The 25,843-nt window shown below is 47.3% G+C and overlaps 2 protein-coding genes across 3 annotated transcripts in view; one reads left to right on the top strand and one right to left on the bottom strand.

Moving 5' to 3' along the window:
• The window catches only part of PRICKLE2 (prickle planar cell polarity protein 2), a 267,560-nt gene that overhangs the window by 200,205 nt on the left and 41,512 nt on the right, over nucleotides 1-25,843 (top strand). For both annotated transcript variants that reach the window (XM_080995690.1, XM_080995691.1), the window contains 4 exons: nucleotides 7,176-7,289; nucleotides 15,865-16,002; nucleotides 17,216-17,419; nucleotides 18,504-18,690. In XM_080995690.1, coding sequence (XP_080851816.1) covers nucleotides 7,176-7,289; nucleotides 15,865-16,002; nucleotides 17,216-17,419; nucleotides 18,504-18,690 — 643 coding nt within the window. The remainder of the gene's footprint in view (nucleotides 1-7,175; nucleotides 7,290-15,864; nucleotides 16,003-17,215; nucleotides 17,420-18,503; nucleotides 18,691-25,843) is intronic.
• Nucleotides 1-25,843, bottom strand: part of LOC308471633 (uncharacterized protein C3orf49) — a 303,591-nt gene that overhangs the window by 52,508 nt on the left and 225,240 nt on the right. The gene's annotated exons all lie outside the window — the stretch shown is intronic.

Consider the following 25,843-nt stretch of genomic DNA (forward strand, 5'->3'; position numbering starts at 1 on the left):
TTGAATAAAGTTGGCTGAACTTGAAAGAGAACCTTCCTCTTGTTTCATTTTACAAGGCTTCCCCTCCACCACCACTTTTTCTTTCTTTATGCTTGAAGGAACTGTTAATTTCCAACATACTTATTACCTTCTTGCCGGCGATGTCTCTGTGTTACGTCACGTTATTTCAACTGCCCTTCTGTATAGAAAAAAATGAGAAATTCATATTTGGAAAAAGATTGAGAGATCAATAATATTTGGGGCAGGGGAGCGGAGCTTGCTTTGCCGTGTGTGACTGGCCTATGAAATGCGTTGTTTGTGAAATATTCTCCCAAGATCTTATTTGATGCAAGGCTAGACCTGCTTTAGCAATTCTCTTTATTTTTGCCAACATTCACATTATGTCACTGTATCTAACTCTAGGTATTTGCACCTGATGATGACCATTGCAGATTACATCATAGAGGCACTTTTAAATACAATGGCCAGCTTTAATGGGTTATGGAAGGGCCTTAGTTCATGGGTAGAGTGCATGCAAAAGATTCCAACTTTAACCCCCTGGCACCTCAAGTTCAAGGGGTCAGATAGCAGGTGATGAAAAGACCCTGGAGAGGTGGTGCTAGTCAGAGTAGGGAATCCAGAACTAGATGGGTACATTGTGACTGTGTTCACATGTCACTCTAAGCCATGGTTTAGAGCATGGGTAGGCAATCTGGCCCAATCACCACCTAAATCTGGCCTGCAGACGGTCCAGGAATTAGCATTTTTAAAAAAATATATATATTTATTAAGAGTTTAAAAGTTACAGAAAAAGCAAGAGAACAATAAAGAATTAAACAAAACAATACCTTACAATACATAAAAAAGAAAAAAGAAAACAATACAATAAAACAACAACAAAAACAGAACAAAAACATTTAAAAACACATCCAACCTTTCCATATCTTTACCTTTCATATACTTGTTTCATCGACCTCCTCACACCTCCCTTTTTTGTATTCTAGTTCAATTAGCTGTTTCAGCAAGTCCTTTCCGTCTTTCTCAATTTTCGTTCTAAAATTTAACTTAAGACACTCTAACCTTAAATTTTCCACTTTGGTCCATTAACAATCTATTTTTACTTAATTCTTTATAACATTTCTGCTAAAGTCATATAGCTTCATTCCAGCATCCATCTAACATCAGAAATTAGCATTTTTTTACATGAATAGAATGTAAGCTTTTATTTAAAATGCATCTCTGGCTTATTTGTGGGGCCTGCCTGGTGTTTTTACATGAGTCGAACGTGTCCTTTTATTTAAAACGCATCTCTGGGTTATTTGTGGGGCATAGGAATTCATTCATTATTTTTTTTCAAACTCTAGTCAAGGTCTGAGGGACAGTGGTCAGCCCCCTGCTGAAAAAGTTTGCTGACCCCTGCTCTAAGTCATGGTTTAGAGTGAGGTACACAAGCTGCAGAGAGCCTCAGCTTCCCCCCTTCCCACACAGCTTTTTGCTTTTGATTCACCACATTGTAGTAACCAGTCTGTAGTTAACTTCAAATAAGTCAGCTTTGAAGAACATGATTAGGAGGCTGACTTGTTGGAACTAACCATTATTTAGTGTCAATCAAAATTCCAGGTGTGAACAGCACCGCAAACTGTGGTTAACTAAAAGTGGAAACAAAATATTCTGAGCTCCTGTGTCTGTCTGCAGTTGTGGGCTGGATGAAGGCGAATAAACTTGAGTTTAAACAATGGTAGGAGAGAGGCCCTCTGGATGAATGGCTCTCATGTCATTTACCTGAACTGGATGGGGTTGCAGTCCTTGGTATAAACTTTTTCAGGACAGACTATTTTCTGTCCAGGGACTAAGCTAACTGTGGTGCCAGTGGGATATACCCCCACCCCAAAGCAAATAAAGTGGTACCTCTGGTTACGTGCTTAATTCATTCCAGAGGGCTGTTCTTAACCCGAAACTGTTCTTAACCTGAAGCACCACTTTAGCTAATGGGGCCTCCTGCTGCCGCCACGCCACCGGAGCACGATTTCTGTTCTCATCCTGAAGCAAAGTTCTTAACCCGAGGTACTATTTCTGGGTTAGCGGAGTATGTAACCTGAAGTGTATGTAACCTGAAGCGTATGTAACCCGAGGTACCACTGTACTCTTTTGGAAGAAGGATTTTCTTAGGAACTGCAGCTGGGCGAGAAAGGGTTAATTTCATCATCTACTCCTGCTCTGATCCCATTAGTTATCAGCTGCTCCCCCCCCCCACAGCTGATGCAATTTGCATATATATTTTTTTAAAACCTGCTTGTTACATACACAAAGACAAATTTAACATTGTGTGTACTTTGGCCCTGAGGAACCATTTATTTCCCAGGCTTGCTTTCTCTGCTCCCCCACAATTCCATCTTGTCAGCCTTCTGTGTTTTGAAACGGAATTGCTGTCAGATGTTGAAATCCTCCTTCCACAAACTTGAATGAATTTCAGACTGAGCAGAATGGGAGCATCAGGCAAATCCATCTTCCTTCTGAGTCCCCTCTAGACACATCCCACTAGGCTGCCGCCTTCCTTGTAAGCAGTTGCTGTGACGCAGCCTACCGCATTGTGCCAACGTAGCATCCTATCCAGCAAGCGTGTTTTGTAATGAGACACTGGTACTAAGTGTGTCCTATAATAGGAAAGCTGTGTAAAGGCACAGAAAGTCTTGTTCTCCAGTCCTGAGTATCCCCCCCCCCCCCACTGATTTCAACAGTGCTTTCTTCCAATTGAATTTAGGAATTTAACCTGAGAGTTTATTTACGCAAACCCTGGCTTTTCAGGCCCTAGTCTGACACTCTAACCGCTGCACCAAACTGCCTATCTACTGCCTCTCAGTAAGGTTTATGATAGGTTTATAACCAAGGCTTTCTTTGTGGCCTTGTGTACCTGCACCAATAACTGTAGAAGGAAGATTCCCCCCTGTTGGTTCTCCTGGACCTCACATTTGTTTTTGATACCACGAGTCATGGTACCCCTTCCGGGCTGGCTGGCTGGATTGGGGTTGAGAACCCCTATTCTGTTTTCGGGTATAGTCTAGCCTAGAGGGCGGGTACCAGAAGAATCTAGTGCTCAGGGACAACTATTTATCTTGTTGGTCGTTGGCTGTAAACAGAACAAATTAAAAGCCTGCTTGAATTAATCAGTACATTTTGCTCTATTCAGCCTGGAGCTGTTTCACCAGTTTTAATTTATTTAAAAGATTATTCTGTACATGTTTTTCTTTATAATCCATTGTTAAGACAAGCAGGTGGTAAAGAAGGGAGATAGAAAGGGTTAGCGGGCATTACTATCACTGAGAGAAGCATACACCATCAAGGATTTAAACGCATTTTGGAAGTGGAAGTGCAGTGGAGAGGTGGTGAAATGCGCCCATACTTTTCTAGGTGATGATACTGAATGCCGAAGGTGACGTATCACCTGTGGGAGCAACTGCATATCATTGAGGTGGATGTGCTCTGGGATTCTCTCTTGGCTGGCGCCCAGTTTTACAGCCCAAGGAGAACATGCATTGATTTTGAAGGATGGTAAAAGCGAAAGCTTCTGAAAATCCACTTAATGATGACATTCACGATTTGCCTGCAGAGCAAGGAGTTGAAATCACCTGGGCAGAATCCGAAGGAGTCGGTGCTTTCTTTGGGGTTTACCTGAATGGCGTCTTTCTTGGATCTGATCCAAATCTCCTTAACGGTCCCTGGTTCGTTTCAGGTGACGAGGTGCAGGTCAGGACCTGCTGTCTCTGTTTTGGGTTGGTTTTAGTTTCCCAAAATCATTTGCCCATCCCTGCAGAGCTATTTCTTTAATCTGATGGGAGATAGCTCCGACAGACCTCCTGACATGAAATGGGAGACTTCCCAGAGGAAATGCTTGAAAGCGTTGTGCTCTGGTTTTTCCTGTGCCACGGCCAGAAAACAAATATCTATGCACACGATAACCTGATTGCTATTTAGACTTGTTATCTCCTCCTGTCTGTGCTCTGGGTCTTTACAGCTTATTACCTTGGGGACAAGCGTGACATAATTTGGCAGCCAGTCAAGAATAAATTACTTGTGGATTCACACAGTTTCAAGGGCGTCCTGGGCACAGAAACTCAATAGCAGAAAATCAGCCGTGCTGTATCTACAGAGCACAGAGGCAGTTAGCGATCGACAGGGGCATTTGATTGTTAAATGCAGACATTCAGAAATCAACTGATGATTGTGGTGGAGAAAAGGAGTAATCGGAGACCTGGCTTCAGATTTCAACCACCCAAGTTACAGGCTGCTCAGGCGAGCTTTGGTTCAGTTAGTCTTCCTTAACTTGGTTGTATCGCCTTCCTTCGCGTTCAGCTTAATGAACTACATGTTCAGGAACCAGGTGAAGGATGCGCTATAAATGCAAAGTAAGTGGTGCTGAGATTTTATTTGTAACCATTTAGTTGGTGGCTTTTAAGACTTCTGGTTGGAGATTCCTTGGCTGAACAAATTGGTTGCTCATAATATAGAGTGGGGGCATAGTCGTGGATTTGTTGCATAAACTTTCTCTGTAGTTCAGGGCTTCATTCAAAGCATCTCTTTCTGTGATGCATGCAAATGATGCAATGGGGTTGGGCATGCAAAATAAACACTGCAGCTTCAATGTGAGTGTATTATGTGGCTGTTTTCAGGCTGGCATAGATAATAGAGAGTTTTTCCTGTAGTATGAGCTGTCTCTCCTTCCTGTTACTGTGTAGGGGTGATAGTTCTGAGAAACCTAATTTCTACTTTCCCCCGGGTAAAATCTAAGATGGTAGGGACAGAGCACGTTACAGCCTCATCCAATTCCCATACACATTTGCTTAGAACTTCTTAGTGCAAGGATTGTTGTGATCCCATACATACCATTCACATCCCTGTAAGGTTTGCTTTGATTAATTTACTTAAATTATATCCCACTGCACACTCAAAAATAAAAAGGCCCTCAACAGGCAACAACAGTTAAAAAGCAATAAGATGTCTTCTATATAAAAGAAGAAGAAGAAGAGTTTGGATTTGATATCCCGCCTTTCACTCCCTTTAAGGAGTCTCAAAGCGGCTAACATTCTCCTTTCCCTTCCTCCCACACAACAAACACTCTGTGAGGTGAGTGGGGCTGAGAGACTTCAAAGAAGTGTGACTGGCCCAAGGTCACCCAGCAGCTGCATGTGGAGGAGTGGAGACGTGAACCCGGTTCCCCAGATTACGAGACTACCGCTCTTAACCACTACACCACACTGGCTCTCTGCCAATTAAAAGTTGTTGTTCTTTAAACCCCAACATAAATAACAATTACAAGTTCATAGCAGAGGATTGCAATAAAGCATCATTTAAGACCGGAATAAAATTGACATTTATAAATGTTTGCTGGAGCAGCATTACCTCCTAAAACCCAAGCAAACCCCTCTAGGGAGGGAATATTGCACCAATGGCCCCTCCATCGAAATGCCATGTCTCTCATTTCCACTGGCTTCACATCACCCAGTGCTGGCGTTTAGAGAGCAGGCCTTCTTCTGTTGGCTTTATGAGCAAAGGGAGGATCATAGGACAATGAAGCGTTTTCTGAGGTGCTTTGGGCTAAAACATTCCTGGTGCAGGCATGGAGACTCTCAATGTGGCAATGATGAGCCCCTTGCTAGGAGGGACCATAGCTTTGTGGTAGAGACCGTGGTTTGCATGCAGACAGTCCCAGGTTTTTTCTCTGGCATACCCAGTTAATTAAAGGAACATACAGCAAATGATGTGAAAAATCACTGTCCGACACCCCAAAGAGCTGCTCCCCATTGGAGTCGGCACAGTTGAAGAGGCTGTACAAATCGCACCATTCCTCCAGCGTTGTCATGGGACGTGATGGTGGTGCTTGTGTTTCTGAGGATACAATACAGTTGTACCTCAGGTTAAGTACTTAATTCGTTCTGGAGGTCCGTTCTTAACCTGAAACTGTTCTTAACCTGAAGCACCACTTTAGCTGATGGGGCCTCCTGTTGCCGCCAGAGCATGATTTCTATTCTCCTCCTGAAGCAAAGTTCTTAACCTGAGGTACTATTTCTGGGTTAGCAGAGTCTGTAACCTGAAGTGTATGTAACCTGAAGTGTATGTAACCTGAGGTACCACTGTACCTCCAAAATGGTGTCACATTCTTGCCACACACACACAACGGCAGGGAAGATGTCCTAGCAGCCAGTTGTTATGTTTCAGAAGGGGCAACCTGGTACAGAAACTTTGAGGCAAGCCATTGGGTTGCTTGAGTGACAGGATTTTCCATTGAACGTCAGCTGGGCTCCTCTGAGTGCGGCATGATCCGGAAAAGAAGGTGGAGAGCAATCCCCAGCTTCCACGTTCTGAACCATGTTCCCTCAGATCAAGTAGACGGGGCTGTTTGTACTCGGCGTTACTTGCCGCTCGCTGTTTCCACCTTACAAGCATTGTGTTGGAATGGTCACAGAGCGTGATGCTGTGCTGTAGCTGGTCTCCGGGAAGAACTAGGCTGCTTTGTTAGGGCCCATAGCTGCAGCGGAAGTGTGCACCCATCATCAACCCACGTACGAGAAATGGGATCTCTTGGGACCCGGCCTTGTTGCACTGCACCTTGTGATGCACTCTTCATGTTTGTTTTTAATTACACACTCTGAGACTTAAAGGGAGAACCCAGCCTTCCGACAGATTTTATCTGCTGATTATTTTCACAAATTGTTACAGAAAAGGCCTTGGGGGCTGGAGTGTAGGTGGAGGCTCAGTTACCCAGTCATAGATTGGATGCCAAGGGGGAGCGTCTTAACCTACGCTCACAAAGGCAGGTGCTGACAGATCCTCCTAGCCAAGGGAAACATGCTTACATTCTGGAGAGTGACAGAGAAAACGGTAAAGTACGACCTTGGCGGGTTAGCTTTAGACCGAAAACAGACTGCTCTCCCCTCGCCCTCCGCCCTCGCTCTTGCTTTGACCCTCTTCCAAACAAATTTTGGTTTCTGTCAGATAAAGAGCATTTGCCTTTGTCCTAAGGAAAGTTTGCTTTTCTGTTTTGTTTTGGTTTTTTAAAAAAATAGCTGCATGTCTTTGGTAATCTCGAGTGCCGCTGCTCAGAGCGCTTGATTTCTCTGTGTCTTGTCAGTCGAAAGCAAAACAAAAACAAAAACGAAGCCAAGACATTGTACTGCAGTCCCCCTTTTTCTAACATTTAGGTTCATCAGTACTACAGCTGCCTCCCAGAAGACAAAGTGCCCTACGTGAACAGCCCAGGGGAGAAAGCCCGTATCAAACAGCTCCTTCACCAGCTGCCGCCACACGACAATGAGGTGAGTCATTTAGAAATAATTGGGGAAACATTGGCTTAGTGCACACCGCAGGGGACTGGACCATCTTTCTGATGTCGCTGTTGCGTGCAGCAATTAGCCAGTTAACCAAGGCTCTGGCAAAGGATTTGTTAAAGGATTGTTTTGCAAAAGCTCTCTGGGTTCTTAAAAAATGTTTTCCTCACTTTGCCCCCTCCCCACCACTCTCAGTGCTGGCTGATGAATTACTTGGCAGAGACCCTGCCCTCTGTACTTGTTCTCAGTTGAATAGAAAGGGAAACAGTCCTCATATTTTATCTGGAAATGCATATTTATGCAATGCCTATTTAGAGTCTAAATGTCCTATTACTTACGTTTATCTCTTCAATATTTCTTGCTTTTGCTTTGACTGAAAATCGCAGTTTCCAACTTTTATTTTCCTGGAAAAGACATATTTTGTGGTGAGAGATGTTGATAGTTTTTTATACATAAAAATAATGAAAGCTTTTGGGCTCAGACTCACAGAAAAACTGGCCTGGCTCTCAGTGTAAATGACATACTCTTAAATTGTAACTATAGGTACAATAAACGTTTCTCTCTGTGCGGAATTGTTGCTGCTGTGGGTTAAAATATTACTAGATAAAAGAGCATATATTTCTCATGCGGTTGCTAAAATATTAAGTTTTCTGCTTTTGTATTGAATTGAAGAACTGAAACATACAGGCTTTTTATTGCATCTGGCTGTGAGGTTATATATGACAGCAAAAAGTAAAATTTTAAATGTTGTCTTTGGGACACATTAAAATGGGTTGCTTGCACCACATCTGCAACTTGCCACTGTGAGGAGCCACTTGCTCAGCCTTTGTCAACCTGGTTCCCCCTAGAAGATTTGGGCTTCATCTCTCACCATCCCTATCCATTGATCATGCTGGCTGGGGCTGATGGGAGTTGTAATCCGAAAAAATTACCCAGAGGGCACCAGGTTGTTAACCACTGATTTACTAAGCTACATAAGGCATGAAATGCATATTTGCATCTAACATAACAGGGTTTTTTAAAAAATGCAAATGCACCAGTGGGGAATTTAATTATTCCATGGTTGTATATATATAATTATTTTTTGTATATTAAAGTATTGCAAATCCAGATTGTGTTAATGCCTGTGTTTGCAAATGGTACTCTTCATGGTACTCTTCTTGATCCTCCCATAACTTTGTCAGTGTGTTGGGTTGCCCTGGCTGTGTTATAGTTAGCTGCTAATGTTCGCTAGTACCATGAGCGTGTGAGGTTAAAAAAATCAAAAAACAAACTTCTGGTAGCCTATCAAATGTACTATGCTGTGAAGCTGAGACATGTTTGTTTTCGTTTCAAAAAGCTGTTAACAGAATTGTAAAATCCTGTTGCTGGAAGAGACTCAAAAGACATTAAATACCTCCCTTAAAGTAAGATCCTCCAACTGTAGAATTGGAGTCTAGACTAAGGCCCATGGACGTCAAGCAAAGATGTTCCAAGGCGATAAGCACTCTTGGAATTGAGTTTTAACTCATCAATAGTCTTAAAAGTTGCCAACTACAAATGAGTCCAGAGACAGGCAGGTCTCCCAATATAGAAAGGGGTGGCTGTAAAATTAGGCAAGGTGTGAAGAAAGCAGATAGAGAGAAGCTTTACTGCCTCATCCAAAAGTGACTGGCTGGAGCCTCAAGGAAAACAATACAATCCCTACTTAATTCATGGAATTCACTGCTTCAAGATGTGACAATGGCCACTAGCTGAAGATGGCTTCAGATAAATTGATAACAGGATGTTGATCAATGACTACTGATCACAATGGTTATATGCAGCTTCTAGGTTGGGGCAATAGCAGTAGAGGGCTGTTTACTTCAAGTCCTTTTTGTGGTGTTTATACACTTCTAAAATAAATGCCTTGCAGTGCTGCAAATGTGTGCTCAATCCCAGTCCCCAGTCGTGCTTGAGAACAGTTTTCTACAAGCTGGTGACCCCCAGGGCAGTGCTAGCTGGGGCTGATAGGAGTTTTGCTCTAAAACATCTGTAGGGCGCCAGGTTGGCCTTCATCCCAATCTCACTCTGGTGTTAGAAGTGATTTTCCAGCTGTTTTAATGTGGCTTGAAAATCTTATTCTGTGACCCACCTCGTAGGCCTGTTTTGGCCAAAGAAAGACAGATGAAATAAATACAGTTGTACCTTGGAAGCCAAACGGAATCCATTCCCAAAGTCCGTTCGACTTCCAGAACGTTCGACGTCAAAGGCTCGGCTTCTGATTGGCTGCAGGAGCTTCCTGCAGCCAATCAGAAGCCGCGAAAGCCCTGCTGGACGTTCGGGTTCCAAACCGCAACACTCACTTCCGGGTTTGTGGCGTTCAGGAGCCAAAACGTTCGACTGCTAAGGCGTTCGTCAACCATGGTACAACTGTAATCATCTTGCATATTTGTACCCTGGTATAAGGTTTTGTCTTTTTAAAGAAGTGTGGTATGCCCCTTATTGCTGTTTTAGCATAGAGCAGGGAATGCTTTTCAAAACTCTCTGTTCCAAAGAGCTTACTTTCTAGATATAAACAAACTCCCTGGTTAGGGGGCATGGCTGGGTTTCCCCCTTCCCTTTGAGTAATTCTGCCTTTTAATTGTTCTTTATTTTCATATCTTTGCTTTGTGTGAGTCTACAGGCTACTCTTAAGCTACACTCATGTTAGGAGCATCACTTTAGCTGGTCCATAATGTTTAACTGGGGAAATAATTTATTCCTGCTCTGAAATAAGGTGATCATTTAAGGAGAGAGTCCTGTTTGATGGTATATTTTTATAATGCCATTGTTATATTGTCAAGCTTATATTTTATCCCTTTCCTAAAATGGGAGTTGCCTTTTTCAGGGATGGCATATCCTGGATCAATGTTTCATTGAGCTATTCACTATGCCCCCAAGATTTTGTTTGTTTATTTAAAAGCATTTATATACCACTTCATATTTCAAAAAACTAACTGATCCAGTTCCTGGCCAGTCACTGCCATCTCAGGCTGCCCAAAGTTAGGATTTTTTGACTCAATGTGCTGAGTTTACATTGGGTTGTATTTGACATATTCATGCCACCTTGGACAGATATTTTTGGAGCTCTTCACAATCTCTTCCTCTTATCTCATGTTCAGGGGTTTTTGATGAGGGACATTTATCAAAAGCTTTTTGAAACCCCAAGAGCCCAATGGATCCACAATCCAGAGCATGATGCAATCCAGTGCCTGACCCAAGCCTCCTTTACTGAGCTTCTGCGAGAGAGAGAAAAGGTCATACCATCTAATGCCCAAAGGAAAGATGGAAGAGAAAGCATTTCTAGAACACAGTGGCCCATAACTACGTAACAATTTCCAAATTCTCTAGAAAGAAAGGTGCTTAATTCCTTTGGGAGATGGATACTTACAGAATATCTGTATTCCATTTGTGCAGAGATTTGCTTCTGTAGAAGTTCTGTAGAACTCAGAAGCACTTGATTGAACAAAAAAGAATAAGCCCTTTAAAATAAGTCCTTTAAAATCTTTCTATCTCTGCCTGGAAATCAATTAAGAGATCCATCCCCACAATTGTTCTTGGGACAATTGTTCTTGTTAATATTAGGAAATGATTTTTGATCTCCAGTCTGAGTTTAGAAATGCTCTCTTCCCTTTAGAATATTAATCCTTAACGTATTAATGTATTTGGTACTTTTCTAGAAGAAAAGTCCTGGCTGGAGCAGATGTAGCTCTCTTTCTACCCCTGCTTTCTACCCCTGCTTATAATTTTTTAACAGCTAATTTACAGGTCTGGCAGAACTAGTGCAGCAAATTAGCTCCTCCTACCTCACTTATGGGACGCGGGTGGCACTGTGGGTTAAACCACAGAGCCTAGGACTTGCTGATCAGAAGGTTGGCGGTTCGAATCCCCGCAACGGGGTGAGCTCCCGTTGCTCGGTCCCTGCTCCTGCCAAACTAGCAGTTCGAAAGCATGAAGTGCAAGTAGATAAATAGGTACCGCTCCGGTGGGAAGGTAAACGACGTTTCTGTGCGCTGCTCTGGTTCGCCAGAAATGGCTTAGTCATGCTGGCCACATGACCCGGAAGCTGTACGCTGGCTCCCTCGGCCAATAAAGCGAGATGAGCGCCGCAACCCCAGAGTCGGTCACGACTGGACCTAATGGTCAGGGGTCCCTTTACCTTTTACCTCACCTATAATCTTTTGATTGTCCACTCTGGCTTCTTTAATCCAGATAGAATACAGGAATACAAAAATCAGGAAGCAGGATCAGAGACTTCTATAAGAACAGAAAGTATATGACAGGAAGAGAGATCCAGCAGGCTTTGGAAAACACAGCTTACTCTTGAGTTCATATATACCAAGTCTTACATTTTATCTCCCAAACAAACATCACAACCCAGGCAACCCAGTCTTTAACTCCCCTGGAAAATATAATTTATTCTGCTGATCCATTGGGCAAGGGTATCATTTCTTTAATTTACAGCTCATTAACCAATTTTTCTTGCAAACCTTTAAATGCTCTCAAACTCCACTGGGAGAGAGATTTGAATGATACTCTAAACGAGCCTTCCTGGAACAGAATCTGGCAGAAATTCCCTTTTCAGTTGTATTCAGCTAAACTTAGGGAAAACACACAAGAGCTAACTCATAGATGGTATTTGCATCCTGTACTACTCAATAAAATCAATTGCACTCTCCCAAGAACTGGCTGGAGAAACTGTTAAAATGTAGCTTCATTTTTCCACATGTGGTGGACTTGTCAAAAGTTTGGTATATTTTCGGATAACTTTTTTTGTGAAATGAGTATGAAAACTAAACAACAGGTACATCTCAACCTCAGCATTGCTTTATTAACGTATATTTGAAGGAGATTATGAAGAATTATCATGTAAAAAGCTTATATTACAATTAATAACAGCTGCTTGCTTGATGTTGCCAGTGACTCGAGAACCCTAAATGTTATCTGAAGTGTGGCTGAGTCAAATCTGGGACGTGGCACTGTTGGACAAACTGACTGGAAAACTAGGTGAACAAAGAATAATCAAATCAAGAGATGCTTTCCAAAACACATGGTTCGACTTTATTTTGTATGCTTGTACAAAAGAGCATTTCTATCAACCACGAGCGACTCGCAGCAAGCTATGGACAGATGCACATCTTTTAGCATATTGGGCCATGAATCAACAGTGTGATGCAGCAGCAAACAAAGCAATGCTATTCTAGGCTGCATCAACAAAAGTATAGTGTCCAGGTTGAGGGAAGTAGTAGTACCACTCTATTCTGCCTTGCTCAAACAACACCTGGAATACTGTGTCCAGTTCTGGGCACCAGAAGGATGTTGACAAGCTGGAACATGTGCAGTGGAGGGCAACCAAGATAATCCAGGGTCTGGAAACCAAGCCATATGAGGAACGGTTGAAGGAGATGGGTATGTTTAACCTGCAAAAGAGGAGACTGAGAGGAGATATAACCATCGTCAAATATCTTAAGGGCTGTGACATGGAAGATGGAGCAAGCTTGTTTTCTCCTGCTTTGGAGGGCAGGACTCAAGACAACAATGGCTTTAAGTTACAAGAAAGGTGATTCCAACTAAACACCAGGAAGAACTTTCTGACAGGGGAATGGACTCCCTTGGGAGGTGGTGGACTCTCCTTCCTTGGAAGTTTTTAGCAGAGGTTGGACAGCCAATCTGTCATGGATGTTTAGTTAGTATTCCTGCATCGCAGCGGGTTGAACTAGATCAGGCTTCCTCAACCTCGGCCCTCCAGATGTTTTTGGCCTACAACTCCCATGATCCCTAGCCAGCAGGACCAGTGGTCAAGGATGATGGGAATTGTAGTCTCAAAACATCTGGAGGGCCAAGGGTGAGGAAGCCTGGACTAGATGACCCTTGGGTCCCTTCCAGCTCTATGATTCTAGTAGGATGACTTTCAAACTATAGTTTTTCTATGTCTCTCATATGAATCTGTTCTTCCATGTGGGGTGTGGGAAGAGTTTATTGAATGTTCTGTATAATACCTGTAAAAGATAAATACACCGTTTTTTTAAAGTGCAGGGTGTGGCATTGCCAAATTGCAAAATGCAGCCAAGTATATACATAACCCTCTGGAAGGCTTACAAGCCAAGGGCATGAGGACAACAGCAATCCTGTGTATCTGGAGTTCAGAGGTCCATTGCCCCCTGAAGATGAATGTTTCTTGTAGCATCTTTGGTTGGCAGGACTGGCTTCCCTGAGTGAAGCTGGTGTTGGGTAGGTAGACAGAGCTTCAGGTGGGTGGATCCAAAGGGAGGCTATGGCGGGAGTGACTTTTCTGTGGTTCTCCATTCCATTCCATTCCATTCCCAGGTAGCTCAGTTGGTTAGAGCATGCTGCTGATAACACCAAGGTTGTCCCTGTATGGGACAGCTGCACATTCCTGCATTGTAGGGGGTTGGACTAGATGATTCCCAGGGTCCCTTCCAACTCTACGATTCTATTATTCCCCCTCCCCTGATTTTTCCATGAGGGAGCACTCAGCATTCTGTGGCCACTGAGCATTCTCAGTCCTAATAATGTTGGGTTTGGGTTTGCCCACCAGCCTTAGGGTTTCCTCCCTTTCTTATCATTGTACTTCTGCAAATGCTGGTGCTCCCCAAGCCTCCTGACCCCTCCCTCTTTCCAGCAGACATTGTCAGTTTTGACTCCTTAAGGGTTTGCCCCTTGGAGAATGAGTTTGCTGTTAGTTATATATGATTATAAATCACACTGTTACTTTTGTTCAGGCAGGGCCTTCAGGCTCTTACATCACTTGTGCCAGAATTCTGCACCTGAAGCATGATCCTGTTTTTTTTATTATTTTAGATTATTTTAAAATGCGTTACTCGAGAAGGTGTTTTCAAAAGCATCGTGCAGTCTGGGACCACTCTAGTTAAAATTTAAAAACAAAACAGAATGGGAGGTGAAAACCCAAGGGCGCTCAGATGATCTTTTACATATGGCCTGTTGGCACTTCAAAATTGCAGTCCATTGAATTATTTTCCAAGGGCTGAAAAAGGGTTTGTCTGTGTGTCTCCCTTTCAGTAACTTGGGTTTCGCCCTGAGAAATTGTAGTGTGCATTTTAAACATTTGAAGGCAAGGCGGCCGGTGGAGGGGAGGCCTTTTAATCATCCTGACAACATCTTGTTGGTCTTGGCTTAAGCCTGAGCCCAGTTTCAGTGAACAAGCAAGCAAATAGTTATGGACCTGCCATAAGCTGCACCGTCAAGGGCTTGCTAAGCTCTTTTGAGTGCCACTGAAGTACCTTTTTAAAAGAGCCTTGTCTACTGAATCAGGAAGTAATTTATCCCTTCTCAGCTTTGAGTTCAGCGGCAAGTGAATTAGCAATACTCTGTTCACTTACAGAAACCAGACCAGTATGTGCCAGGAGAAGACCAAGATGGCGGTCCCGTTTAGATACAATGCAATCGCATCATATGCTGAGGTTATACATGCATATGCGAAAATCACACATAGCCAACATTTTCTTATTTTCTGGCCTGCTACTTGTTGGCAAATGGGGGAGACCTTCTGCAGTGTCTCTACGGCCTTTACCCGCTCCTCCATGTGTGAGTGGTTGAGTGACTGGGGGAGGAAGAGAGATGGAGGTGGAAGGGAGACAGGTAGAGACAGATGCAGGCAGAAGAAAAAGGCTGAAATTGATTCGTAATGGCACTAAAGCCAAATGTGTATAGTTTAATTTCTGCAAGTTAAATGTGTGACTTGGCTGTACCAGTGGTGAGAGGAAAGGGGCTAGAAAGCCACAGCTCAAGGAAGTCTACTTAATTTTCCTTGGATTTCACAGTTTTCCAGTGCGTTAATCTCTGGTCTGGCCACGTCCCTTGAGTAGTGTCCTAGCATTGTAATTATTCCCTTACACATCCTTATCCCAAGACCCATCAACTTTTCAGGGTCAACCACCATGTTTTTATGACACATTGGTCTTCCTCGAGTTATAAGCAGCCATTGTTTTTTAATAATGTGCATGTGTGTATATTGGGAGTACAGTGGTGCCTCGCAAGACGAAATTAATCCGTTCCGCGAGTCTCTTCGTCTTGCGGTTTTTTCGTCTTGCAAAGCACAGCTATTAGCGGCTTAGCGGCTATTAGCGGCTTAGCGGCTTAGCAGCTATTAACGGCTTAGTGGCTTTAAGAAAGAGGAAACAAACTCGCAAGAACTCGCAAGACGTTTCGTCTTGCGAAGCAAGCCCATAGGGAAATTCGTCTTGAGGAATGACTCAAAAAACGGAAAACTCTTTCGTCTAGTGAGTTTTTCATCTTGCGAGGCATTCGTCTTGCGGGGCACCACTGTATGATTAATAAACTGGATAGCAGCAGTCAAAGGAGTAGTATAGAAAGCAGCAGAGACCATTGTGGTTTGAGGAGAGGAAAAAGAGAAATCGGCTTGCGAGAGTCTGACCTGGGCTGAAAGCCCATCTGTTGAGGGGAGAAATGCGGACAGACAAGTTCCTCCCACGTTGCCTGCAAAAAAAAAAAAAAGTGTTGGAGGAGAAGCCAAGGCTTGCAACTTCCAGTGTAACACAGATCATTGCTGATTACTCTCTAGGTACGATATTGCAACTCACTGGATGAAGAAGAGAAGAGAGAACTCAAACTCTTCAGCAATCAGAGGAAAAGGGAGAACCTGGGCAGAGGCAATGTCCGACCCTTTCCAGTCACCATGACTGGCGCCATTTGTGAGCAGGTAGGTCTATCTTCACAACATGTTTGCGGCCAGATGAACCTTGGATTCACAGAGCAGTTTTCCCAAGTTGTGGCATTATGTTACTGTGGCACACATACAGCACAATCTTGTAAATTGTGTTTCTTGCAGAGGGCTATTGGGTTGTTTTTGTTTTGATTATGTATTTTGTGTTTTTATATTGTGATTTTATCTTGTGAACCACCCTGGGACCTGCAGGTATAGGGCAGTATACAAATTTAACAACTAATAATGCTTTTTGTCGCAATGTTTAGCTTTGGGTTATGAGAGGTCATAACAAGAGACGCTGGCAAGTCAGGAGACAAATTTGTTCTTTGCTTTGACCTTACAAAGGAAGTTTAGTACGAATTCTTATTAAGTAAATTATTCTCAGGGTCAGAGAATTTACTTGTGTGGATTGCTGGGGGGGGGAGGGTTCCCCCCACATAATCCCCAGGGGAAATTGCATCTAGGCCGTGCATTGCTAGACCATAAAACCATAAGCAAAACAAACTTGCTCACAGCCAGAATTGAGGGAACCTAGAAAAGCATGCCTGAAATACTTTGGACAAAACCTCCACCTGGTTCTCGCTTGCAGACATGAAGAAGACTGGGGGGGGGGGGGGGCGGAATGGCAGTATGTTATTATTTTGCATGTTGAAATTTCTAAAAGATTCTTTAAAAATCAGAACACAACACACTCCCACTGTTTCTCTCCATATTTTTTTCAATATGGGAAGCCCTCCCAACATGTTGATCACACGAAAGGGAACTCGGGAACAAGTAGAAAGAAGTGTGCTATCCTGTGAAGTTCCTATGCGTTATCAAAGCAGCCCAGCTCTCTTGCCTCCCTCTCTCTCTGATGGAAGAGAGAACAGGCAGAAAGAGAAGCAGAATCTGGTGCTCTGGCTGTTGTTTGCTTGCTCCAAGCCCCATCCATATATGGACAGGGTTTGAAGTGTACAAGCATTGTGATTGGGAGCTGTGGTGGTGCTCATGCTCATGTGTAGAGCGCATCATTTCATTTTCATTTGAACCCCACGGAGCCCCAGTTTGACAAAGGACCCGGGTTGTGAATAACCAGAGGAGCGACATGCATGACGTATCATTTTGTAGAACCTCGTATTCTCTCCAATGCTGCCATGAGACCTGGCTGCCCTCAGCTGTTTCCCCCTCGAGTGCCGTAAGAACAGGTTCCTCCTTAATGTCTTCGCAGTGTGGAGGCCAAATCAATGGAGGAGACATAGCCGTCTTTGCATCGAGAGCAGGTCATGGAGTTTGCTGGCACCCGCCATGCTTTATATGCAGCGTCTGCAACGAGCTGCTGGTAGATCTCATCTATTTCTATCAAGATGGGAAGATTTATTGTGGCCGGCACCACGCGGAATGCCTCAAGCCTCGGTGTGCGGCATGTGATGAGGTAAGGCCAGCCAAACATCTCTCCTCCCGTTAATCATGATGAATGGTTGCAAGTTTCCAAAGTCCTCTTTGCCAGCCTATCTTTGCATCTACATCTTGCAGTTCTACAAGCAAGGAAAGATGTGAAATATCTCCAGACTGGTTCACATGGTAGCCTCTGTAGCGGCTTCTCTTTGCAACGGCCAGCACAAGCATGCGTGAATATAGATGCCCACACCTAGCCCAATGCCCCTGCCAAGCCCAGAACTGCTGGCCATTCATCCACAGTTTATCCTTTTTCAGGGTGGGGAGGAAATCTGCACTTGCCTTCATCGAACAGATTTGCACTGTGTACAACAGTGTACATGATAAATTGTGTGTGCTTTCTCCTCCACCCCTTTAATGCCCAGTCTGCAGCTGAGAGGTGGAAGAGAGGGAAGCTGCAGCCTGTTGCAATAGTCCAAGGACAGGATCGTAGTGAAATCAAACTGTCAAACTTCATGGCAGCTTTAGGGTTTTGAACCCGGCTTGTTGATTTCGAACCACAGTACAGTATTAATCATGCAACGCTGCGCCTCATTAGTTTGCCGAAATCAGAAGATTCTCCAGCTCCCTGGTAGTCGAGGTATCGGAGCCCAAACCACAGTCAAGGTTTTCTGAAATCTGGCTTGTTTGCCCTTGTTGCATGTACAGAAGAAATATCAATATAAATGTAAGAGAATAATAAAAAAACAACTAACCCAATGCTTCCCACTTCCTGGCCCCCATTTACAGAAAATGGAATAGGAGTCATCTTACGCTATCCCACACAAACCCCTGTACCATGTACGTCCCATTTTCTCTACATCCATTTTGATTTATTTTTATTTTTTTGCTGCAGTAGAAAATTAGGATTCAAAAAAAGGCGTAGACGTAAGAGTCTTGAAGCAGCGAAGCCGTTAAAAAGCAAGCTCGGATCACAGGACAAGTTAATATTTATTTACTTGTCTATCGGTCTCCTCATGCGTTGAGCGTCTAGGCAAGTGGCCTATGCGACAGGTCGCAAGAAAAATGAGCGAAGCTTTGCTTTCTAGGCCCTAACACATTTGCTTGATTTCCCACCACAGATTATCTTTGCCGATGAGTGCACGGAGGCTGAGGGAAGGCACTGGCACATGAAGCACTTTTGCTGTTTTGAATGTGAAACAGTGCTGGGCGGGCAGCGGTACATCATGAAGGAAGGACGGCCATATTGCTGCAACTGTTTCGAATCCTTATACGCGGAGTATTGCGATACCTGCGCCCAGCACATTGGTAAGGGAGCCATTTCAAAATCTCCATCCCTAGCTGCCAAATTTGGGGGTGGGGTGGGGGTCGGGAGTGGGAACGATAACCGGGCAACCTTTGATGTGGGTGTGTAGACATTATTTATTTCGTTTTTGTTTTTTAAGGCACAAACACGATATGGCGTGTCGATACACCCGTTGCGTTATTGTTTTAAGGTGAAGCGCGCCCCTAGGCGAGCAGTTGAAATGGCTTTGTTTTGGAAGTACATGACAGGCCCTGGCATCTGTTTCTGTCAGCCGTCCAAGAAACCACTTGGCAGGTGTAGGCGTCTAGCTTTGGGCCCGGAGTCTACAAGGCAGTGTTACTGCTGGCGGGGAAGAAAAGGAAAATCTCTAGCACCAATGCCAGCTCCGGATGGGGCTCCTGATTTCATCAGTTAAAAGAAGTAGTCCTCAGCCCTGGAAAAAAAAAAGGGAAGATCAAGGAATATCTATGTGGGGCTTGTTGTTGTTGTTGTTGTTGTTGTTATTTTAAAAAACACTTTACTTTTCTATGCTAAGGAAGGAGACATTGTGCCCGTGAGGCATGGTAGCAAGCAACTCCGCTCTCAAAAGTGCTTTTAACGAGATTGCACAGCTATTCAGAAAAACGGCTCTGAAGCTCTCTCAGGATGCCTGGAGTAATTTTATACGTTTGTGTCAGGGGTTCAGGAGCAGAGGCAAGGGCAAGGGAGGAAACAGAGAGCGAGGGGGAGGAGGCAGAAGAAAAGATGAGTGATGACGACGACCCGAGATCTCCGAGTCTTTCCAGTGAATCAGAAGATTCACAGAAAGGAGCACCAGTGGCCAGGGCAAGGGGGGAGCCTAGGGGGACACCCCAGGAAGATAGAGCCAGAGGGGACTCAGAGGGGAGCAGTTGGAAATCGGGACCAGCGTCACCGCCAGAGAGCAGGGAAGAGGAAGGGCGCCAGGGATCAAGCGCTGGCAGCTCACAACAGGGGGGAGGGCACGAGTCAGGAGTGGCCACACCTCCATCGGGGAGCGAAGAAACGGTCAGACGGAAGGTGGAAGGTTGGGCGCGCGCGACAAGTTCAAATGCACAGGAAGGTGGCGCAGTAGGCAGCCCGGAAAGGGAGCCAGGTCCTAAAGCCCGCCGAAAGGAGGGAGAAGAGTCAGGGGGGTCAGCGTCAGCGTCAGAGGAATCCCGGAAGGAAGAGACCCCGGGGGGCAGAGGGACCCAGAGAAGAACAGTCAGGCGGAAAAGGTGGAGCAAGGCTAGGATATTAAGTTGGTGTACAAGGGGCGGAGACTCAGATGGAGCTTCGCCGATCTAACCATTAGACGTAGGGTTGCACGCAGCAGCTTGAGAATGGAAACTGTAACTCAATAAAGACTTTTATTTAATGATCGCTGGCTAGCGTGATCCTCTGTGAGCTAGGATCTGGAAGCAACTCTGACAGTAAGCTCCATCCCATAAATTGTGGGCATCTACAGCCTCGCGGAGAGGAGAGAAAGCGGGTGCCTACTAGCGAGCTCACGAACGGCAGACAACATGACGGCTGAACAGCAGATAGTGGAACTCAGAGAAGCAGTGTCGCGCCTGAATGCCGAGGCTCTTGCATCCAGGAAGAGAGAGGAGGACGCAGCTGCCGCCTACAGGGATCTCCAGGTCAGGTTGGAAGTGCTTACGAAGCAAGGGCAACTGACACCCAAACCGGAGGGGATTGGGTTGGGGAGACGAACAGGCGGTTTGGTCTCTCACTTCGATGGGAATTTGCAACAGTACCCCAACTTTAGAGCAGATGTAATGTGTGCACTGCAACTGCTGAACAAAGACTTTAGAGATGAGCAAGAGAAGGTGGGATTCATCATGTCCCATTTGCATGGAGATGCTAAAGCATGGCTGCGCAATTTGTGGAGAGATAAGGATCCGGCGCTCCAAAACGCGGATGCCTTTATTAAAGCGATGGATGGGTGCTTTTTGTCAAGCATTGACGTGGATCTTGCTCGGCAGCAGATACATGGACTGAAGCAAGGGAGGGCCAGCGTAAGGCAGTACCATGCCCGCTTTTTCGCTTTGGTCAGTGCTCTGGAATGGGACAGAGATTCGGCTCCTGTAAGAGACCTGTTTTGGGAGGGATTGCACGGCTCGGTTAAAGATGAAATTGCGAGGGGGGAGAGACCCCGGACCACGCAGGAGATCGTTCAGAGGGCGCTGGCGGTGGGGGTGCGGCTGGAAGGACGTCCGTGGAGCAGTGGCGAAGGGCGTGGAGGGCGCGAACCAGCCAGGGGCTCCTCCTTCCTTCCCAGAGAAGCAGCGCGTGCGCAATCCACGCCTCCGCCAGGAGGAGGAGCGGAACCTATGGAGGTTGGAGGTGCAAGGGCTCAGTCAGCAGCCAGAGCCCTAGCACCGGCAGCAGTGAAAGCGAAGCCTCCTAGAGGGAACAGGAAGTGTTACATCTGCGATGATCCACAGCATATGGCGAAAGAGTGTCCCCAGAGGCTCCACAAGCACACTGCAGCCTCAGCAATGGTAACTGCAGCAACGCAGCAAGGACAACCACAGCAGGGAAACGACGGAGTCTGGTTGGAAGAGGCACTGGGGCCCAGCCAGACGTGTCAGTGAAGCAGTCCCCAGAGATTTTACAGCCCATGGACCCCCTCCCGCCCAAACCGGTAGTGAGGCTCACCGCGTCGCTCCAGCTGCCCAATGGAATCACCATGGACGTGCCAATCACCATTGACTCCGGAAGCAATGCGGACTTTATAGGGCAGGACTTTGTCGACCGGCACGCTATACAGTTGCTGCCTGCCACGCTGCCCCTGCAGGTTGTCACGGTGGATGGCAGGGAGCTGCTAGGGGGGCAAGTGGTGAAGCAGACGCCACCAATGGTGATGCGACTTGGGAATCACAGGGAAATCATCAGCTTCAATGTCACTCAACTATCGGACACGCCCATTGTATTGGGCATGAGTTGGCTGGACAAGCACAGCCCGACGCTGGCTTGGTACCAGAGGCAGCTGACCTTCGGCTCTTCCTTTTGCGCTGAACACTGCATCGTGCCCAGGCAGGAAGGAGAGGAAGAGGAGTCACAGCTGCAGCTAGGCACGCTGCAAGCGGTTCCCCACAAGTACGCAGAATTTTTGGAGGTTTTCTGCGAGAAGGAGGCAGACAGGCTACCCCCCCACAGACCATATGACTGCAAAATTGACCTGCTGCCGGGGGCGGCGCTGCCCAAAGGGAAGCTGTATTCCATGTCTGAGGACGAACTGCAGGAACTCAAAGAGTTCATAGATCATAATTTGGAGCGCGGTTTCATCCGAGAGTCCAAGGCAGCGGGGGGCAGTCCGGTATTCTTTGTTAAGAAGAGGGACACGCCCCAAAAAAGACTTGTAGTGGACTTTCGCATCTTGAACAGTGTGACCAAGCCATCGGACTTCCCCATGCCCCGAATCGACGACCTCCTCGCAAAGGTACGGAAGGGCAGAGTGTTCACCAAGTTGGACCTGCGAGGGGCATACAACCTCATTCGCATGCGGGAAGGAGATGAGTGGAAGACAGCCATGTTCACGCCCCTGGGCACCTACGAATATAGAGTTATGCCTTTTGGATTGCAAAATGGCTCCCACGTTTTTCAAGCTTTCATGCATCACGTGTTGGCGGGGCTCCTCTACAAGACGTGCGTCTGTTTCTTGGATGACATCCTGATCTTTTCGGAATCGCAGCAGGAGCATGACAGACACGTCAAGGAAGTGCTGAGCAGGCTACAGCAACATAGGCTTTACGCCAAGCTGGAGAAGTGCCAATTCGACGTGACGGAGGTGGATTTCCTGGGCTACAAGTTGTCTGATAAAGGGCTCGCCATGGACAGCGCCAAGGTCCGAGCAGTGTTGGATTGGAAAAGCCCACGCAACCGGAAGGAGGTCCAACGGTTTGTCGGCTTCGCGAACTTCTATCGCAAGTTTATCAAAGGCTTTGCGATGCAGACAGCGGCCATCACGGACACGCTCAGCTCCAAGAAAAAGAAGTTCATCTGGACAGAGCAGGCGGAGCAGTCCTTTCAGGCACTCAAGCGTCTCTTCGCGTCGGAAGAGCAGCTGCTTCATGTCAACCCCAGCAGGCCGATGAGGGTGGAGACAGACGCTTCAGACAGAGCCGTGGGAGCAGTCCTGCTGCAGAAAGACCCGCAGGGGGTTTGGAGGCCGGGAGCGTTTTACTCAAGGAAGCTCAGCAAGTCCGAACAGAACTACACCATCTGGGACAGGGAGTTGCTGGCCATTCATGCAGCGTTCAAAGCGTGGAGGCACTTCCTGATCGGCGCCAAGCACACGGTGCAGGTCTGCACGGACCACAAGAATCTAGAGCACTGGCGCACGGCACAGTTCCTGAACCAGAGGCAGATACGTTGGGCTGAGTTCTTTGCGAATTTCGACTTCCGAATAGAATATGTCCCGGGGGACACCAACATCATGGCGGATGCTCTCTCCCGTAAGCCACAGTATCTGGAGGAGGCAACGCCAGCGGCCGCCATGCACATCTTCGCACCGACAGTGTGGGCGTGCGCGGCGGCAACAGTTGACCTGGATGCGGTGCGACGAGCGTTGCAGGATGACTCCTTCGCGCAAGCAAAGATGGCAGAGGTGCACAGGGGCACGGCAGCGACCGACGAGTTCCAGCTGCGAGATGGTTTGCTCATCCGTAAAGGGGCCATCTACGTGCCGGGAGACGAACTTCGCGCCAAGGTACTGCAGCAGCTGCACGACGCGCCCACTGCCGGGCACTTTGGCAAGGAGAAGACGGTGGAATTAGTAGCCAGAGACTTCTGGTGGCCCGGAATGAGAGGGGAAGTCGCGGACTACGTGGCGAGGTGTGACACCTGCCAGAGGGCCAAACCAGTGCACAGACCGCCGGCCGGACTGCTGGAACCGCTGCAAACTCCGTTCGAACCATGGGAGAGAGTGGCCCTGGACTTTGTCACGGATCTGCCCAGCTCGAGGGGCAAGACGGCTGTGCTGGTGGTGGTGGACTTGTTCTCCAAGATGGCACATTTCATTCCGTGTGCGAAGGTGGCCACGGCGGAACAAACCGCCAAACTGTTCATAGACCACGTGTTCAAGGTTCACGGTCTGCCGCGGTCTATTCTGTCCGACCGAGGGCGACAGTTCATCTCGAACTTCTGGCAGAGGCTGATGGGCTTCCTGAACGTCAAGATCAACCTGGCGTCGGCTAGACACCCGCAGACCAACGGGCAAGCGGAGCGGGTCAATGCCATCATGCAGCAGTACCTGAGATGTTATGCGAATCAACAGCCTGCGACGTGGGTGGATTACTTGCCTCTCGCCGAGTTCGCCTACAACAACACGAAGCACGTGTCCACGGGGGTCACGCCGTTCTTCGCCAACAACGGGAGGCACCCCAGAACCTTCCCGGGACTGGAAAGAATGGGGGAGGGGGAGCCGCAGACAGCAGATGCGTTCGCGTCGGAGTTGCAGGAGGTCCACGATCAGCTGCGGCGGCACCTGGAGCTGGCTAAACACGCATACAAGGTACAAGCGGACAAACACAGAAGGGTTGGCGAAGAGATCCATGTGGGAGACTGGGTCTGGTTAGCAGCCCACGCAGTGCCGGCCAGGTCGTTGGCGAAGAAGAAACTAGGGCATAAACAACTGGGGCCCTACCAAGTCGAAGAACAGGTCAACCCGGTGGCTTTCAGGCTGGCTCTTCCGGAGGGTTCCAGAATGCATCCGGTGTTCCACAGATCGGTGCTCACTCCCTACAAGGCACCTCACAGGTTTCAGGAACCAGGAACGGCACCGGGTCCGCTCCGAGAGAGAACCGGGCAAGGGGGGGTGGCACAGGAGGAGCGCATCAACGAAGTCACGGAGATTTTGGACTCCAGATGGGGGGAAGAGGGGGTAGAATACCTTCTCGCCAAGGAGGGCACCCCGGCCAGTGCCAACAGCTGGGTGCCGGGCTACGCTTTAGACGAACCTCTGCTCAAAGAAGAGTTTCATGCCCTCTTCCCACACAGGCCAATGCCAGCAGACTTTTTCGACGACTGGCTTTTCACGCCCACGCTTTCAGCCAGCACGTTCCGGGGGTTCGACTCGGACGAGGAACCGACACGAGACGCCCGTTCCCCGGAGGGGTCACCCTCGGGATCTGCTTCAGAACCCTCGTATTGGTGGGATGATCGACCAGAGGAGCAGTTCCGCAGAAGGTGGCTGGAGGGTCCAGGACGAGCAACGTCTCCAGAAGGCAACGAGGGAGAGACGGACATGGACGTTTTCGGGGACGACCCGGGTTTCGAGCACGGCGGCACAGAGATGGAAGCGGAGGTGACCGTCGTCAACGAGAGCAGGGAGGAAGAACCGGAAGACTTCGGATGGCGGCCCGCCACGGGAAGCGAACTGTATCCGACATTCGTCCCCCTGACACAGCAGCACCCAGATCCCGCACCGGAAGGAGGGGAGGGGGGAAGAGGGGGCTTCGAGGGGGGGATGGATGTCAGGGGTTCAGGAGCAGAGGCAAGGGCAAGGGAGGAAACAGAGAGCGAGGGGGAGGAGGCAGAAGAAAAGATGAGTGATGACGACGACCCGAGATCTCCGAGTCTTTCCAGTGAATCAGAAGATTCACAGAAAGGAGCACCAGTGGCCAGGGCAAGGGGGGAGCCTAGGGGGACACCCCAGGAAGATAGAGCCAGAGGGGACTCAGAGGGGAGCAGTTGGAAATCGGGACCAGCGTCACCGCCAGAGAGCAGGGAAGAGGAAGGGCGCCAGGGATCAAGCGCTGGCAGCTCACAACAGGGGGGAGGGCACGAGTCAGGAGTGGCCACACCTCCATCGGGGAGCGAAGAAACGGTCAGACGGAAGGTGGAAGGTTGGGCGCGCGCGACAAGTTCAAATGCACAGGAAGGTGGCGCAGTAGGCAGCCCGGAAAGGGAGCCAGGTCCTAAAGCCCGCCGAAAGGAGGGAGAAGAGTCAGGGGGGTCAGCGTCAGCGTCAGAGGAATCCCGGAAGGAAGAGACCCCGGGGGGCAGAGGGACCCAGAGAAGAACAGTCAGGCGGAAAAGGTGGAGCAAGGCTAGGATATTAAGTTGGTGTACAAGGGGCGGAGACTCAGATGGAGCTTCGCCGATCTAACCATTAGACGTAGGGTTGCACGCAGCAGCTTGAGAATG

This window comes from Podarcis pityusensis (genome assembly GCF_964106645.2).
Source record: "Podarcis pityusensis genome assembly, chromosome: 2".
Lineage (NCBI taxonomy): Eukaryota > Metazoa > Chordata > Lepidosauria > Squamata > Lacertidae > Podarcis > Podarcis pityusensis.